The sequence below is a fragment of the Syngnathus scovelli genome, chromosome 15 (assembly GCF_024217435.2).
Source record: "Syngnathus scovelli strain Florida chromosome 15, RoL_Ssco_1.2, whole genome shotgun sequence".
NCBI lineage: Eukaryota > Metazoa > Chordata > Actinopteri > Syngnathiformes > Syngnathidae > Syngnathus > Syngnathus scovelli.
In genome coordinates, this window is record NC_090861.1 from 485,989 (window position 1) to 501,154 (window position 15,166).

Below are 15,166 nucleotides of genomic sequence, written 5' to 3' on the forward strand. Positions count from 1 at the left end.
TGTTTGGAAGTTCTATTCTCAGTCATGTTCAAAAGAGATTTGAACTCATTGTAGCATCAAATGGCAGTAAAATGACCCATAGCATGACATGAGCACTGCAACCAAACGTCCTCCAAAATCACATTTATTGAAATGGGCCATCAAAGGTTTCACAAGCCCACAGTGGAGAGAGAAATACAGCAATAGCAGATTGAAACACCGTAGCAGCGCGAGGCCTTTCTTTCATTGGACAGAGCAACGACAACTCAGCTGACCTCTGGTATTTTCTTTGGCGTTTTGTGATGTCGTCACATGTATCGTGTGTACATGGACCCTCCGGGTTTCACAAGGGCTCCCGGGTAGCTCCCGGCGCCGCCGCCTCCTCCGACCAGCATCTGTCCTCTGCTGACGGGGATGGTGGGATTTCGCGCCATGGCAAAGGGAATTTCGACGGCGTGGCCCTTGTACGTGTAGCCGCCCCGACGCCTTCCGCAGCATTTCCCGGCAAAGAAGGACAAGGCTAGTATGCCGCCGCCGAGCACGGAGAGCACGGACGAGGCCATGCCCAAGTAGAGGCAACTGCCCGGCACAAACTTGAGCAACACATTGCTACTGGTGGGGAAGTTCCGGATGACAATGTTGGCCGTCCAGGAGACGGGCACCAAGGCCACCATGCCGGCGGCGAAGAGCAAAATGCCACCTATGCCTGCCACCCGTCTCTTGCACGACTCGCACCTCTTCATGCAAACGGTGCACTTCATGCCCGTGGCGGCAACGAGCAGGCCCACCACGCTCAGCCCCAGGGAGGTCAACATGAGAAGTCGGGAGATCCGGAGATCGGAGGGCATCATCAGGAAGGACTTGTACATTTCGCACAGGAAGGCCCCGTTCAACTTGTTGGAGCATCTCATCCACAGGCCGTTCATGTTGGTGTCCCTGGCCGTCACTTTTGCGGCCCCGGCCTCCACCGAGACCTCCCAGAAGGGCAGCGCCGTGGTCACCAGGTTGCCCACTAGGCCAGCCAAGCCCATGAAAAAGCCCAACAGCTCCAGAGACGCAGAAGCCATTGCCAGCCAACGATCCTGAGGGAGCAAACGAAACCCGACTGACTATATGATAACAATCAGCAAACTTTGATGAAAATCCATCAATTGCGCTTGGTTAACTTGCAAGCAAGGTTTTTGAGACCTCAAACGCTTGTTAGGAGCTTGTTCATGCAACAAAAGCGCCTTTAATCCTGTTCTCAACTGCAACTAAATCATGACCAAGGTAGTCATGGGAGCTCACTCGAGGTTTTTGGCAACAAAACTCATCAAAGCTAGCGAGCTCTCTTTCATAGCTCTCTCGTTAGCGACGGAGTCGAGCATTTCGTATTAACGGTGGCTGGCAAAGCACTGCGACGAAAGTTAGCATTGCAAAGTTTGATGTGCTCGTCGAAAATGTAGGCACGGCAAAACATTGATTGCCCTTTCATACGCATACAGTGTTTGGGGAAATGGAGTTCACCTGTAGCACTGAGATTTGCCTTCAATTGTAAAGTGCAGTCGGTATCAATCAAATCCATGATTATTATAGTCCCAGTTTCCAAATTTTACCAGAGGTTTGAATCTTAAAAAACTGTAAAAATGCACCAATCATTGCTTCGTGTTAAGACAATAGAGGCTGAGATTTTAGGTGGGACAAAAACTGATGAACAAGGCTTTTTGAAACTCTACTCACCCTTGACAAGAAAGAGTTGGTCCAAAACGGCGGCTAAAAGACGACCGACCGGCGAGCCGCTCAAATCATCTCCAGCCGGCCAGCCGAGTCGTGTCATAAGGCTGAATGTCTCATCTCTTTATGGGGTCATCGTCGTCATGCCACTTTTGATATTTTCATTTTGTATTTCACTATGAAAAGCAGAACACATCATATACAGACGGACGGGGTCAATGGGCTCGTAAAGAAAACGTCCCTTTCGCAATCTCAAGAACGCACAGTACATTCTTGCAAAACGAATGCGAGTCCCATTTTATTGAATAATTGAGATGACTGTGAAGAAGAAAAAAGGGAGGGGGGAGGTGGGGGACAGGATCTGTGCTTGTAAATATTGACCATGTTGTAAGATGTTCTGCCTCATTTGTGGCCCATCTTTAGGATGGGTGCAAATTCACTCAAAGTTCACCTTTGACCACGTTTGAGACATGCCAATCAGCTATTTGTCGTCCTTGGTCAGGAGAATCAGGACAGCCAGATTATCTTTATTAGTGTACCAGGCCAAAATGAAGAGCTGCTCTCTGAGAGTCTTTGTAAATACGGGCCCAGTTGACACATCCAGTATTGATCCGTTTGGGTAGCGTGTGTGTGTGTGTGTGTGTGTGTGTGTGTGTGTGTGTTTGTAGGTCAGTCTTTGCTCTTGAATGGACTTTAATGTGTACTTTACATTTTTGTAGGCTAGTTCAGGGAGATAGAACTAAAACGAGGTCCCATCTTAGTCATGGATCTGTGTGTGGCTGAGTTGTTTTGTCCACGTTAGTAGCATAGCATCAGCATTTTAGACAAAGTCTTTCAAAACACCTTTCGCTGTTTATTTCACTTTGAAAAATGCGTCTGTATATCATTCATACTGTCCTTCACAGGTGAAGTGTGAGATCATATCCTGTGACATCATCACACGTATCCTGTGACATCATATCCTGCCGTCAGGGGTTTCACATGGACTCCCCCGGAGCTCCCGCTACCGCTGTGAACCAACGTGCGCCCTTTATTGTTCACGCTGAGGCCTCCCATTTGCAGGGTTGTGGGATTTGGTCGCACCACCGGCGGTGGCGCAGGACCTCCACCCGCCGGGTAGGGGTAGCCTCCGCCCCCGTACGGCCTCCCCCGGTGGTGGCCTCCTCTGCCGTCCTGCCCCTCGCAGAAAGACATGGCCAGCATGCTGCCCCCCAGCATCGAGAGCACAGCTGAGACTATGCCCAAGTAAAGACAGTCACCTAGCTCGAACTTGAGAGTGGCGGGTACGCTGGGATTGTAGAAGTTCTGTATCACCCTGTTGGTGCTCCAGGAGACGGGCACCAGAGTCATAAAGCCGGCCGCCAGGAAGAAGCACCCGCCGACGCCCGCCACCCGTTTCTTGAGTTCCCCCGAGCCCTCCAGGCAGACGGTGCACTGCATGCCCAGGACGGCGACGGCCAGGCCGAGGGTGGACAGTACCAGAGAGACCACCATGAGGGCCCGGGACGTCTGGAGGTCAGAGGACAGAGCCAGGATGGAATTGTACGTCTCGCACTGGAAGGCCCCGGTGCTCTGATGGACGCACTCCATCCACAGGCCCTTCATGCTGCCTGAGGCTGTCACAATGTTGGAGCCGATATGTGCCGTATTCTCCCAGAAAGGGAGCACCGTGGACACCAGGCTGCCCAGTAGACCCAGCAGGCCAAGGAAGAAGCCCATCAGCTCCAGAGCCGCAGAGGCCATGGCGCCCAAACGCTCCTCGGGAAAGACAGTAGGAACAACAAGTTACCACCGATGAACAGTATCGAACTCGCTAAATGGAGCGTCTAGTAGCTGTTATCCATTTTGTTGTTGTTGTTAATCAGCGACACGTTAGCAGCTAGCTCAGTCAACTAGCTCCATCTTTCCATTTATTTTCCGAGAATGTCCCAAAATGACAACCTTTTTTTTGTGTGTTTTATTTTTGTAGGAGCACATTTGCCTTGGAAGAAATCTTTGATATCTTTGGACTTGAAGTGAAATCCCCTGTATGACGGACGGACGGACGGACGGACGGCTTTGTGTTTCAAGGTACAGACAGTATGGGGAGTTGGGAACTCTTACTTTCATCAAATCAAAAGTTAAGACCATTTGTCAGTTTGTAAAGCCACAGTTCAGCTTTTTAAAATAGACTAACTGTTTTACATCAAATTAGATATAACTTTTGGCTCTGCTGTAGAACTAAAAATCAATCAAAAGCAATCAAAGAGGCAAAAAAGGAGACTTACGTTGCACGCTATGTGAAGAAATCACTTGTTCCTGTTGTCGCTCCTTTTTTTCCCTCCTCGGTGGAAAAATCAGACTTTTTCGGTCCACTTCAACATATTGGCGGCGGCGGCGGCAGCGGCCTTACAACCCAACAACGCTAAAAGTCACTTTTCAGGATTTTGAATGCATTTTCCGAAGCAGGTGGATTTGAAAGGCAGGACAATGGATGTGTGTGTGTTGGTGCGTGCATGCGTGCGTGCGTGCGTGCGTAGCATCCTCATCCTCGTCAGATCTGGCGCGGGTGTCGCCACCCGATCCGGGCCGTCGCCTCCTGTCAAACACACGCGACAGTTAATCATTCTCTCATTGGTGAAACAAAACAACCTTTGCCATCCTTCCCCTGTTGGCCCTACACTATTCCCTCCCGCACGCCACGCCGCGCCGTGCCGTAATAGGATTAGAAAAAAGTGGAATAATCCCGCAGTGCTGGTGAGTGCCACATCCACTGGGCTCACACACTGAGGCCTTTATTGGGAAATGGAACAGGGATGTTATTATCCGGAAATGTTCCGACGAAGAAAAAAAAGCTGAAAATTCACCCCATCATTTTGCTTCGTTTTATTATTTCTCGCAAAAATTCACATCATTGAGTACAGGTCAAATCATAGATTTCAGTAACCCTGGAAATATGCAACAAAAAAAGGCAGACAATTACATGGGTCCATCATGATTTCATGCTTCAGTTCAATTCATTATGCTGCTCCTTCTAGTGTGGCCGATAGGGGGCGGTATAATACAGGCAGGAAAGGAAAGTTCCTCAGCAAAAATGCAAATCTGTGGAAGCCCTAATTTCGTTTGCCTATGTCACCACGAGCGGAGCAGTTCATTAAAATACCTTCAGTGGATATGTGTGATTATCTTGTTAGATGCATTTCTATGCATGTTCTTTGTTTGGTCGGTTTTGTATGTTTTTGAGTGATGTTTTGTTGAAGAAAAAAGAGGAGGAGGGGGCATTACATAGTAAGTGAGGACCAGCCGGTTGCTTGTCCAAGCAGCCGGTTGTCCAAGCAGCCTGTTTGCATGTTTTTGCTGCCCTCTAGCCGACATGTGGTGCAACTGCATATAAAAGACGACTAACGGTGAAGGCATAAAAAAAAAAAAAAATCTCCTTTTATTGTTTCATCCAACTATTTGTCCCCGTTTCAGGTCAGTAAAATTAAATAAAGTATCAAAATGAATAGAAAGGTGTTGTTGTTTTTTTCCTTAAAACGAATGTGACGTTCAATGACAAGCATCGTGATTGTGCGGGGGCCAATCCGGTCGCTCCATATCTCGCCGGCCGGCCCGGAAGTGCACAACGAGATTGTCATTTGTCAAATTAAAGATTACAATGAACATTTGGAGTTGGCAGAGGCTGTGAGGTTATGAAAAGCTTCACACATTTGCCTCCCAACGATAATTCCGTGATCGCTCAAATTCACCCACACTCAATTCCAATCGGAATTTCCTTATTTTGGAAGTCCCTGCCTGCGCTTCGGCACGATTTATTTTTCCATTTCATGATTTGATCGCAGTTTATTTCAACATTGTATTTTCTATTTTAATTCGTCGTGGGTTTAATTCAACAATTGCACGTTTATTCTACAAAACAACCGCTTTTGTGAGCGCTTGCCTATACCGGGTGTTTCCAGTTGCGCGTCGGACACGTAACGCTTGGGAATGAAGGCCTTCGTGTCACTGTGTCACATGTTTCACAATTATAATGGTTGGGAATTATGCGGCGGATAGGAAGCGATCCGAACGTTGTAAGCGGTGTGTCTTGTGTATATTAACCAGGTGGTAATGGCACATTGAAACCCTTAGGTTTTGTAACGGAGTGTGCCATTGACAGGAAGGGAAGGGGAGGGGAGGGGAGGGGAGGGGAGGGAGGGGAGGAGGGGTGACAGCCTGATGTAGTCTTCTCATCCGTCCCCCAGGAGGCTCTGCTTCCCCGGCCCCTTTGTTCCGTCTCGCCGGTGTGGGTTGAGTCAGTCACGGGGAGGCTGCGCTAACCCTCCCAACAATAAGAGGGAGGAAAAAAAGAGAAAGAAAACGAAAACACACCGACGGGAGAGGGGGCGAGGGAGAATAGAGAGCGTCGGACGAAGTCACGGGAAAACGAGACGGGTGGCGCCTATTGGCAAGATAGAAGAAAGAAAGAAAGAAAGAAAGAAAAGTTGCTTCTGATGCGTTCGCGGTCGCGGGCAAAAAGTCGGACAGACAGCTTTACAGGGGGCGAAAAAGACATCTCGGGGAGACATCAGGGCGCTTTTTGATGCACGCTTTAGGGGAGCTAAGTGCTAACCGGTAGGACGGATCCACGCGGCGGCGGCGGCGGCGGACTCTCCCTTTCTGCTACCCTAAGCATCCATATTTGCATCCTCCCGGCCCAGGGAGTGGCATCCTCCCTTTTTTTCCCCTGTTCCAAGTGGCTCCTCTTTCTACATGATCTGTGACTCACTGTGAGTATTTACAGTTTTTGTTCTTTCTGTGAGGTGTGTGAGGTGTTTTTCCCCTTTCCTTTTCCTTTTCCTTTTCCTTGCCGCAGACTCGGCTCACAGCAAGGGATCAAAGTGGTTGCATGTTTTTTTTGTGGAGGTGCGCATTATCTACCCCCCACCTCAGCACTATCAGGTGCAGGCCTTAAGAGGGTGGAGGCTTTCATTTGGATCACTTAGCAGCATCCTCGACCCATTTGAAAGCTCTGCATGTGTCAATCAGTCATGCCACAATATATGAAACAGGGTGGGGGTGATGATGACGATGATGATGATCGTTTGTAGCTAGCAAGCTGCGTGGCATCCTCACAGCGGGTTTTATGGAACACTGTTTGTTTTTGGTCTGCCACCGCAGTGCATTAAATTAAACTGAGGTGCTCTTAATATTTGGGAGGAGGGAAATGTGAGAAAATAGCTCATTCTAATTTGTGAATGTATGCTGCTGTGATGTTTGCTAACGGTTCATTCTGGGAGTTTGTTTTTAACTTTGTTAGTTTTAACCTCCATTCTCTTACTGTCTTAATAACCTTTCCTGCATTTCCAGTAGTACAACATGGAGGGAGATGATCACCACCTCGTGGTTTAGTGCCTTCAGCGCCTTATTTTATCCACAATAAACATGCTCAAGTCCAGCGGGCTGAAGATCCCCGGGCGCGGGCCCAAGCATTCCAGCCCGATGGGAAGGAGCGCAACCTCCAGCTCCCCCGTGCCCCCCAAGGACAGTAAGTCACTTCCTCCTCTTCTACTAGGATGGATGAAGAAGAAAAATGTGTGGTCGTCATTGCTGCGGTTTACGCTGTTGACTGACTGACTGACTCACAGCTGTGCTACGCGAGCCGCTATTTGGCGGAATACACATGGTTCTCACGGTTACATCTGAAGTGTCACCATCGTAAAAAAAAAAAAAAAAGCTTGATTAACTACAATTCTTTCTCTTTAATGCATACATTTTACTTGGTCATGTTTCGCAGAGGATAAAGAATGTATGCTTCTTTTACATTGTCCTTCCATCAGCCCCTTGACAAAGATTCTGGGAAATGTGTTTGCCCGTTTGAGACCAACATAGTTGAAAATGTAGCCGGACATATTCGTGAGAATTTCGACTCGACAAAATGGGCGCCTTCCACCACGTCAGATCACATCACAGCCTGCTAAATGTAAACACAGCTGTTTCCCACACTGAATGACACCTTTGCCCACTACATTGCATTCAGCCATGTTGACATTATAATTATGAGTACTGTTTTTAAAGCTGATCCCCATCGCGTCGTTGAAATGATTACCAAGCACTCAAGTGACTAATCCCACCGGGCGAGTACATCGTGTAAAACGATGATTTGTTACATGAACGATGAAGGCTCACATTAGCTTGCCGCTTGATTCCACCTTCCAAAAACGTGCATTAGGTTGTCGTGTCCGACCGGCCGACTTCCAGAGTTCCATTTTTGTTTGTTTGTTTGTTCCTCGCAGCTTAAATTGCGACACAACTACCCCCGGCTGGGGATCAGAAAGATAATCTGCGAAATGTTGCACGCGGCCTCACATCTGTTAGCGAGCTGCGATCTGCGGACAAGGATGGAAGGAAAAATGCTACATTAGCAAAGCTGTCACAACTGAAAAGTACGCTTGACTTGTACGCGCCCTCAAAGAGGTCCGAATTCTTTTTTGCTTTTGGTTTTTGAAACGGCTAACCGTTTTTCCTACACAAATAATCGGCTCAATTGCGACACCTGCTTGAAAAAAACGCCAGCTGTGTCGTAAATAACTCCCAACTTGATCTTTAGCTCGGCCTCCTCCATCTGCTGCCGTCCGCGACCGCATTTGAAGCGCTAGTAAATAACCCAGGCGGGCCGGCCGGGGACGAGAGGTGCGTCCGCTGCCAACGTGAGGAGGCGGAGGAAGTTGTGGGGAGGGGAGGGTTCATTGTGCGTCGACGGGGGATGAATGGCGGCTGTTCACACTGGCCCAGCACAATGCTCAAAGTGGAGGCTTGTCTCGCTGGTCTTCGCTCCGCTTTGGCTCCCTTTTTATCCAACCCCCTCGCGTCGCCTTGGCAACAGAAAAAAGAGGCCTGGATGGTTGCAGCAAACTGTTTACCATTTCCTGTTTTCTTATCTCTATACCAAGTGCTCCTCTAACCTGCTCCTGATAAGGGCAGGTTTGGAAAAAAAAAAGTTAAGCAGGATATATGGATATATGCACAGTTTGGAAATTGGGTGAGCGACTTGTCACCCATTCCCACAACAACAGCAGCAGCAACATATGGCAGCGATTGGGGCTTAAAGCTCCGGCAACGGGGCCACGGAGCCTCGGGCGGCTCTTCAACTCGGAGCGGCGCACGGAGGCCAACCAATCGCAGCCCCATTGGTGTGTGTGCAAATGGCGAAGAATGGCGGCTTTAATTGCAGTTGCGTCTCGCTGACCCACTTTGCCGGGCACCAATTAAAGTGCGGGCACACAATCTGCGCCCTTGTGCTGCACGCCGACCGACACCCACAGCTTGCTTCTTTTTCGCCGGTCAAAGGGGATCGACGAGGAGAGGCTCACAATGTGGACACTGTGGGTGTTGGTGACGCCGCTCGGTAGAACGGCGTTCTCTCAAATACACGCAATGCAAACTTTTGTTGCACGACATCAACTGTGTCCTCTCCCCACATCAGGGATTGACATCTCAGTGGCTCAATCGAGAGTTTGGACGTCAATATTTTGTACTTGGTCTCCAGATGCTCCAGTCAAGCCCAGCACGCCGCCCAAAGTGTCGGAGGAGGGCGACGAGGTGGCGGGTGACTACACGGTGGGAGAGCAGGTGTGGGTGAACGGCGTGAAAGCCGGGGTCATCGCCTACCTCGGGGAGACCCAGTTCGCCCCGGGCCAGTGGGCCGGCGTCATCCTCAACGAGCCGCTGGGCAAGAACGACGGCTCGGTGGGCGGCGTCCGCTACTTTGAGTGCCAAGCCCTGCAGGGCATCTTCACGCGGCCCTCCAAGCTCACGCGGCAGCCCACGGCCGAGGGCAGCGACAGCCTGTCCGCCGAGTCGCTCTGCGCCCATAATCAGACGCTGCAAGGAGGCGGGGGGGGCCTCGCGGGGCAGCGGGCGCCGCCGCTCCGAGAGGGCCTGCTCAACAGCGCCGTCAAGACGGGAAACGAGTCGGGCTCCAACATGTCTGACAGCGGCTCCGTCAAGAAAAGCGCCGACAAGGACCTGAGGGCCGGAGATCGTGTTTTGGTGAGCCTCTCGTGCGATCGAGGGCAAACACGTGACGAAATAGAATCGAAAAGCATTTCGAATCCACTATTGAATCCCTCTTTTTGTCTTTGCTGCCAGGTGGGAGGCTCCAAGATGGGCGTGATCCGCTACATAGGGGAGACGGACTTTGCCAAGGGCGAGTGGTGCGGCGTGGAGCTGGACGAGCCTCTGGGCAAGAACGACGGCGCCGTGGCTGGCACCAGGTTGTGCGCGCGCACGCACGCACGCACAACAGAAAGCCGCAAAGTGCTCATCACATCACTGCATGCTGTCCTGGCAGATATTTCCAGTGCCTCCACAAGTTTGGCCTGTTCGCGCCCATACACAAGGTGATCCGCATCGGCTTCCCCTCCACCAGCCCGGCCAAGGCCAAGAAGAGCAAGCGAGTGGCCATGGGCGTGTCGTCGCTGGCTCACAGCCCCAGCAGCTCGTCCATCAGCTCCGTCAGCTCGGTGGCCTCGTCGGTGGGCGGGCGACCCAGCCGCGCCGGCCTGGTGAGATCATTCGAAGGTCTTGCGCTCGCTCATGCCTTTATTTTTGCAGAGCGAGCAACCTCCAAAGTAATCAAACGGGACGACGCGGCATTGATTTTGCTGGGCGGTTGACGCCTCTTTTTTATTGTTGTTTTTTTACTTTACTTAATTGCTGGCAACCTTTGCTTTATTCTCCGTCAGTCGTAAAGATGGCGCCGTAAGCGAGAGACAACGCTCGCTCGGCTTGAGTGATGCCGATCTGTCCCTTGTGACTAAGCCCCGTTGATTCTCCTCAAATACAGGCAGCAAATTCTCATCAAGAACACACAAGAATACTAAAGAATGTAATGAGAGGCCTAGAATAGGTGACACAATTAATCGGATAAATTGCAAGCCCAAAAGGATCATTTAACAATAAATGTGCCGTAATTATAGTGAATGTTGATGACCTTATATTCATATATGATGACTAAATGGCGAAATGTGTCAAACACCACCCTCTAGTGGCTGAGAAAATGTTTTCACCTCGATTTTTGCTTTGTTTTTCCCGCTTTTCTTCCTCCAAGCTGACGGAGACGTCGTCGCGCTACGCCCGCAAGATCTCGGGCACCACCGCCCTGCAGGAGGCGCTGAAGGAGAAACAGCAGCACATCGAGCAGCTGCTGGCTGAGCGCGACCTGGAGCGCGCCGACATGGCCAAAGCCACCAGCCGCATTTGCGAGGTGGAGAAGGAGCTCAGCGCCCTCAAGTCGCAGCATGTGCAGGTGGCAAACGTTCGCCAGATCATGTCTGGCTCGCTCGCTCGCTCGCTCGCACGTCCCTCCTGACCCGATGTCCTCTCCAGTACGTGTCGGAGAACGAGGGCGCCCTGCAGCAAGTCACGGCCGCCTTGGCCGGCGTGCAGAAAGCCAAGGTGGAGCTCGCCAATCAGCTGGAGGAAGAGAAAAGGTAACCTTGAAGGCTGTCACCTGTTGCTGACCAAAACAGCAGCACCCGCAAAAGCGCATCATCTCTGAGTGTCGAGTCTTGGCGTCATTTTGTATGCCCGCAGTCAAGCTGCAAATAAGTCAAGTACAAGACTCGTTGGGTAAAAGAGATTAGCAGCACCCCCTGTTGTTTTCAGGAAAGTGGAGGACCTCCAGTTCAGAGTGGAGGAGGAGTCCATCACCAAAGGAGACCTGGAGGTAATCCATCAATTGCTGTCTGGGAGAATTCCGGGGGCAGCTCCGATGAAAAGTCACCAGTCAGAGAGGATTGGCCCATTTTTCCCGAGCAGTCCTTGTTTCTAGGCGGGATTGTTACGGTGACGTGATTGTATGCAAATGCTCCCTGTTGGGGCATTTCATCACTTGCCCCATTGCTCCTCCCAAAAAGAAAAAGGACTCCCGGTTGTATTTGGGTGCAGTAAAGTGTGTTTTTGCCAACAGGGAAAATGCAAGCATGACTCTGCATCCTTGGGGTTGGGTAAGAGGACCAAGGTGACCACATTTGTTCAAAAACATGAGACCTGATTCTGGATACCACATTAACCTTCCACGCACTTTGCTATATCTCCTCTTGTGTGCTGTTGTCTTCCAAAAAAAAAAAAAAGTCAAGTAGTGCCTTCAAAGTAGCAATGAACTTGTTTCAAATGGATGCTTGCGACAGTGGCTGCGCTCTTCTCACAATTTCCCATTTTCACGCTGCTGCAGTAACACAAGACGGACAGGGATGCGTCCATTCCTCTCTTTGGACTCATTGCATTGCTTGGAAATGGAAATGGCACTTGGAAAGGACTTTTACTCCCCAAATATGATGGTTACTAACATTCCTGTTCTGTTCTTCATCATACCAGCAAACCACGGTGGAGGAGCAAAGTCGCATCGTGCAGCTGGAAAAGGAGCTGGGCCGAACCAGGGCCGAGATGGAGATCCTTCGGGGTCAGCTGCCGGGCGCCGCCGTCACCGCCCAAGCGCTCCAATCTGAGTCGAATCCGGCGGCGTTGGCGGCGAGTCGACGGGAGACCGAGGCGCTAAAATTGCTGTCGGAGAAACAGAACCAGGAGATCGGTGAGTTGAAGCTGAAGGTCCAGCAGGCCACTAAGGAGAACATGGACATGATGGATGCCTGGAAGGTAACTAGCCCATCCCATCCATTCCTTCCCGAGCCACGTCTTAATCTCGGCTAGCTGGCTTTTAACGCTCTTTTGCTCGTCTCGGCGCAGGCTAAATTTGACTCTCTCGTAAGCGACCACCAGCAGTCCCTGGAGGAGCTCAAGACCTCGTTCTCCGGTGAACGCTCCACGCCCGAGGGACAAGAGCTTCGGGCCACCGTGGAGGGCCTGAAGATGGAGCATCAGCTCGAGGTGGAGAACCTCAAGGCCAAGTACAAAATCGAAGCCGCCATCCTCACCAAGGAACGCGAAGACCTCGCCGCTCGCCTCCAGGAGGCCAAGGACCACACCAGTAGTGAGGCCTTGGAAGAAGCCAGCGACAAACTGCAGAGGGCTGAGAAAAGGCTGGCGGAGATGGAGGCCCTTCAACGGGAGAGCGACCGGAGCGCTCAAGAGCTGAAGGAACGGCTTGAGATTTCGGAGCAAAAGTTAGCGGACTACCGATCCTTGCGGGAGGTCAGTCAAGAGGAGGTCCAGAAGCTGCGAGAGAAGCTGAGGGTGACGGCCAATCAGCTGCAGGCCATCCAGACCGACCGCGACGCTAACGTGAGCGATGATTAGCAACACCGCCGCCGGATGGACAGTTGTCTAACGCTTGATTCTCGTAGGTGATTGAAGATAACCAGCTTTCCGACAAGAAGCTCCAGCAGAACATTGAAGGTATAACTGTTTACACTTTCTCGACTTTTGACTTCTGTGACAGCCCACGTCACAGATGTAAACCATCCATTGTCTTCTTTTCAGAAACCACGGAGAAGCTCCTGAAAAGGGAAAAAGAGGTTTCCACTCTCACCTCCCAAGTTGAAGCTCTCAAATCTCAAATTGGAGGCAAGTCTACCTGACAACAGTACAATATTGACTCAAACAAAGTCAACACGGGTTCAGATTTTTTTTTTTTTTCAGTTCTGGAGGGCAAAGTTCGCTCGGGGGAAAGGAAGGCCGAAGCCCTCGTGCGGGAGAAGGTGCGTTTGGAGGCGGAGCTTGAGTCCATGACCAGAAAGTCCCACGATGCCTCCGGGCAGCTGCTCAGCATCAGCCAAGAGCTGTTGAAGAAAGAGGGGTAGGATGAGCTGAGCATCTGGTAGCATCTTTTTGAAATGAGGCTCTTTTGCAAGCCTTTCTCCATTCCGTCGGCACCAGGAGCCTCAACGAGCTGAGGGTTCTGCTCCTGGAGTCGCGTCGACACTCTCGCGAGATGGACAAAGATCTGAACCGTGAAATGCGCAAAGCCGAGTGGAAGGTGAAGGAGCAAAAACTGCAGGATGACATCAAGACGCTTCGGGAGAAACTCCTCGTGCTGGTGAGAGACGGACGACTCTTTTGACAATTTTGAAGATGAGCCGTAGAAGGGCAGCCGTACTTGCCTTTATTCCAGGGCCGTGAGAGATTCTCCCCGGACCAGCGCCGTCACTCCATGCTGGACCCCTCGGCTTTGGACTCCGAGGTGAGCCGCCTTCGCCAGCAGCTGCTCAGCACTGAGGACGCCCTGAGGACGGCCCTGGAGCACAACCAGCAGGTGGACCAACTGGTGCAGGCCATGAGGAAGCATCCAGAGAAAAGCCCGGTAAGGTGCTACGGATGGCATGCTCCTGAAAAAGGAGAATCATTCTCCATCACTCACTCATCTGCTTCAGATGCACGGAGCCCACAAGTCAGCCAACGGGATTCACCATCAGGAGCCCGACAGCAATCAAGACGTCCGTATCTTTTTTGAGTGACTTTACTACGGTGGCGTACATCCTGCCGGTGGTACTAAAACATCTTTTTGTTTGTTTGGGGGGGGTGGTGGTCGGTGTTTTCAGCAGCGGCGCTGATACGAGACGAGAAAGCATCAAACGGGACTCGGAAGAACGTCCGACCGACCGACCGACCGGTCGATCGACCCTGCGGTGGCGGACGTATGAACTCGATATCGTAACCACGCACGGTCGCCGAAAAAGCACCCATTATCTATCCAGTTGCGAGGACCTGTACATAAAAGGCCTTCTTCCGGCAAAAGCGACTTTCATTGTCTTACTGTAGCGGCAACGCTTCATGTCCGAGAATTTACCACTAGGTCACTTTTGTTTGTTCTTTTATTTATTGCTTTCAAATGATCTACCAAGTGACTCGCAGAGATGACAAAAGTATTTCTGTGCGCTTGAAGGGATGGGTGGCCGATGCTTTCGAAAGAATCCGTCAGTGACAAATAATGTACACACGTTTAAGAATGCAACGTTACTGGTGCTCAAAAGGTCTGGCCGCTATTCTCAAAGATTCTGTGGATGGCAAAAGAAGAGCTCCAGTCTTGTACTGTATGGGGAACGCTCATTATCGGGATGAACGCTGCAATGCTTTCCCAGGCTGACTCATTAAATATTTACAACCCAAACCGTTTTGTCACTGGCTGCTGTTTCTTCCCATTCACAGAACTATTGGAATGCACCGGAGCAAGATATTGGATTTCTTCCAGTGAAACATTGCCAATCAGGGCAATTTGGTTGTTGTTCACTAGGATCATACAGGATGAACAGCACACACTTTTTTTAAAGCTGTGTTTAAATTGTTATTCTCATTCAAACGTGTGCTTGTTGTTTTATTTGATTGGATTTTTTTTTTTTTTTTAAGCAAAGCACAATCACTGCTTTTATTTTTCTTCCTTGACGGACGCTACCTGTGGCCCTCGCAGCATTTCTAATTGGCTAAATGTATTCATTTCCCGCAGGCTTCCGCGCACGTCAACTTGTTTGGACGAACGGATGCAATAAAAAGATCCAACACGCTCGGAATTTCCTTTCTTTCTTTCTTTCTTTCTTTCTTTCTTTCTTTCTTTCTTTCT

The 15,166-nt window shown here is 50.5% G+C and overlaps 4 protein-coding genes across 12 annotated transcripts in view; 2 read left to right on the forward strand and 2 right to left on the reverse strand.

The window, feature by feature from the left end:
* Positions 1–2,713, forward strand: part of rbm41 (RNA binding motif protein 41) — a 28,918-nt gene extending 26,205 nt beyond the window's left edge. For all 4 annotated transcript variants that reach the window (XM_049742498.2, XM_049742497.2, XM_068653166.1 and 1 more), the window contains one exon: positions 2,598–2,713. In XM_049742498.2, the coding sequence (XP_049598455.1) occupies positions 2,598–2,645 (48 nt within the window). In that variant the 3' untranslated portion in view covers positions 2,646–2,713. The remainder of the gene's footprint in view (positions 1–2,597) is intronic.
* On the reverse strand, positions 109–2,001 carry LOC125982185 (claudin-9-like). The gene is made up of 2 exons (XM_049742507.2): positions 1,699–2,001; positions 109–1,061 (listed from the first exon to the last, which is right to left on the reverse strand). The coding sequence occupies exon 2, from the start codon at positions 1,044–1,046 to the stop codon at positions 288–290; it is 759 nt and encodes a 252-aa protein (XP_049598464.1). The 5' UTR covers positions 1,047–1,061; positions 1,699–2,001; the 3' UTR covers positions 109–287.
* Positions 2,525–4,433, reverse strand: LOC125982184 (claudin-14). 2 transcript variants are annotated; one of them, XM_049742505.2, is made up of 2 exons: positions 3,960–4,433; positions 2,525–3,447 (listed from the first exon to the last, which is right to left on the reverse strand). In XM_049742505.2, the coding sequence occupies exon 2, from the start codon at positions 3,433–3,435 to the stop codon at positions 2,629–2,631; it is 807 nt and encodes a 268-aa protein (XP_049598462.1). In that variant the 5' UTR covers positions 3,436–3,447; positions 3,960–4,433; the 3' UTR covers positions 2,525–2,628. The 2 variants fall into 2 exon arrangements, with proteins under 2 accessions (XP_049598462.1, XP_068509268.1); XM_068653167.1 differs by having other exon boundaries at positions 2,525–3,450.
* Positions 4,434–5,887: 1,454 nt separating this feature from the next.
* On the forward strand, positions 5,888–15,116 carry clip2 (CAP-GLY domain containing linker protein 2). 5 transcript variants are annotated; one of them, XM_049742485.2, is made up of 18 exons: positions 5,888–6,440; positions 7,021–7,198; positions 9,200–9,702; positions 9,802–9,926; positions 10,004–10,217; positions 10,763–10,960; positions 11,041–11,144; positions 11,320–11,380; positions 11,624–11,674; positions 12,031–12,309; positions 12,400–12,894; positions 12,957–13,008; positions 13,093–13,176; positions 13,252–13,408; positions 13,489–13,648; positions 13,724–13,912; positions 13,983–14,045; positions 14,154–15,116. In XM_049742485.2, exons 2-18 carry the CDS (start codon positions 7,096–7,098, stop codon positions 14,160–14,162), a joined length of 2,847 nt encoding a protein of 948 aa, XP_049598442.1. In that variant the 5' UTR covers positions 5,888–6,440; positions 7,021–7,095; the 3' UTR covers positions 14,163–15,116. The 5 variants fall into 5 exon arrangements, with proteins under 5 accessions (XP_049598442.1, XP_049598439.1, XP_049598440.1 ...); XM_049742484.2 differs by having other exon boundaries at positions 5,889–6,440; positions 14,151–15,116; XM_049742482.2 differs by having other exon boundaries at positions 13,983–15,116.
* The last annotated feature ends 50 nt before the right edge of the window (positions 15,117–15,166 follow it).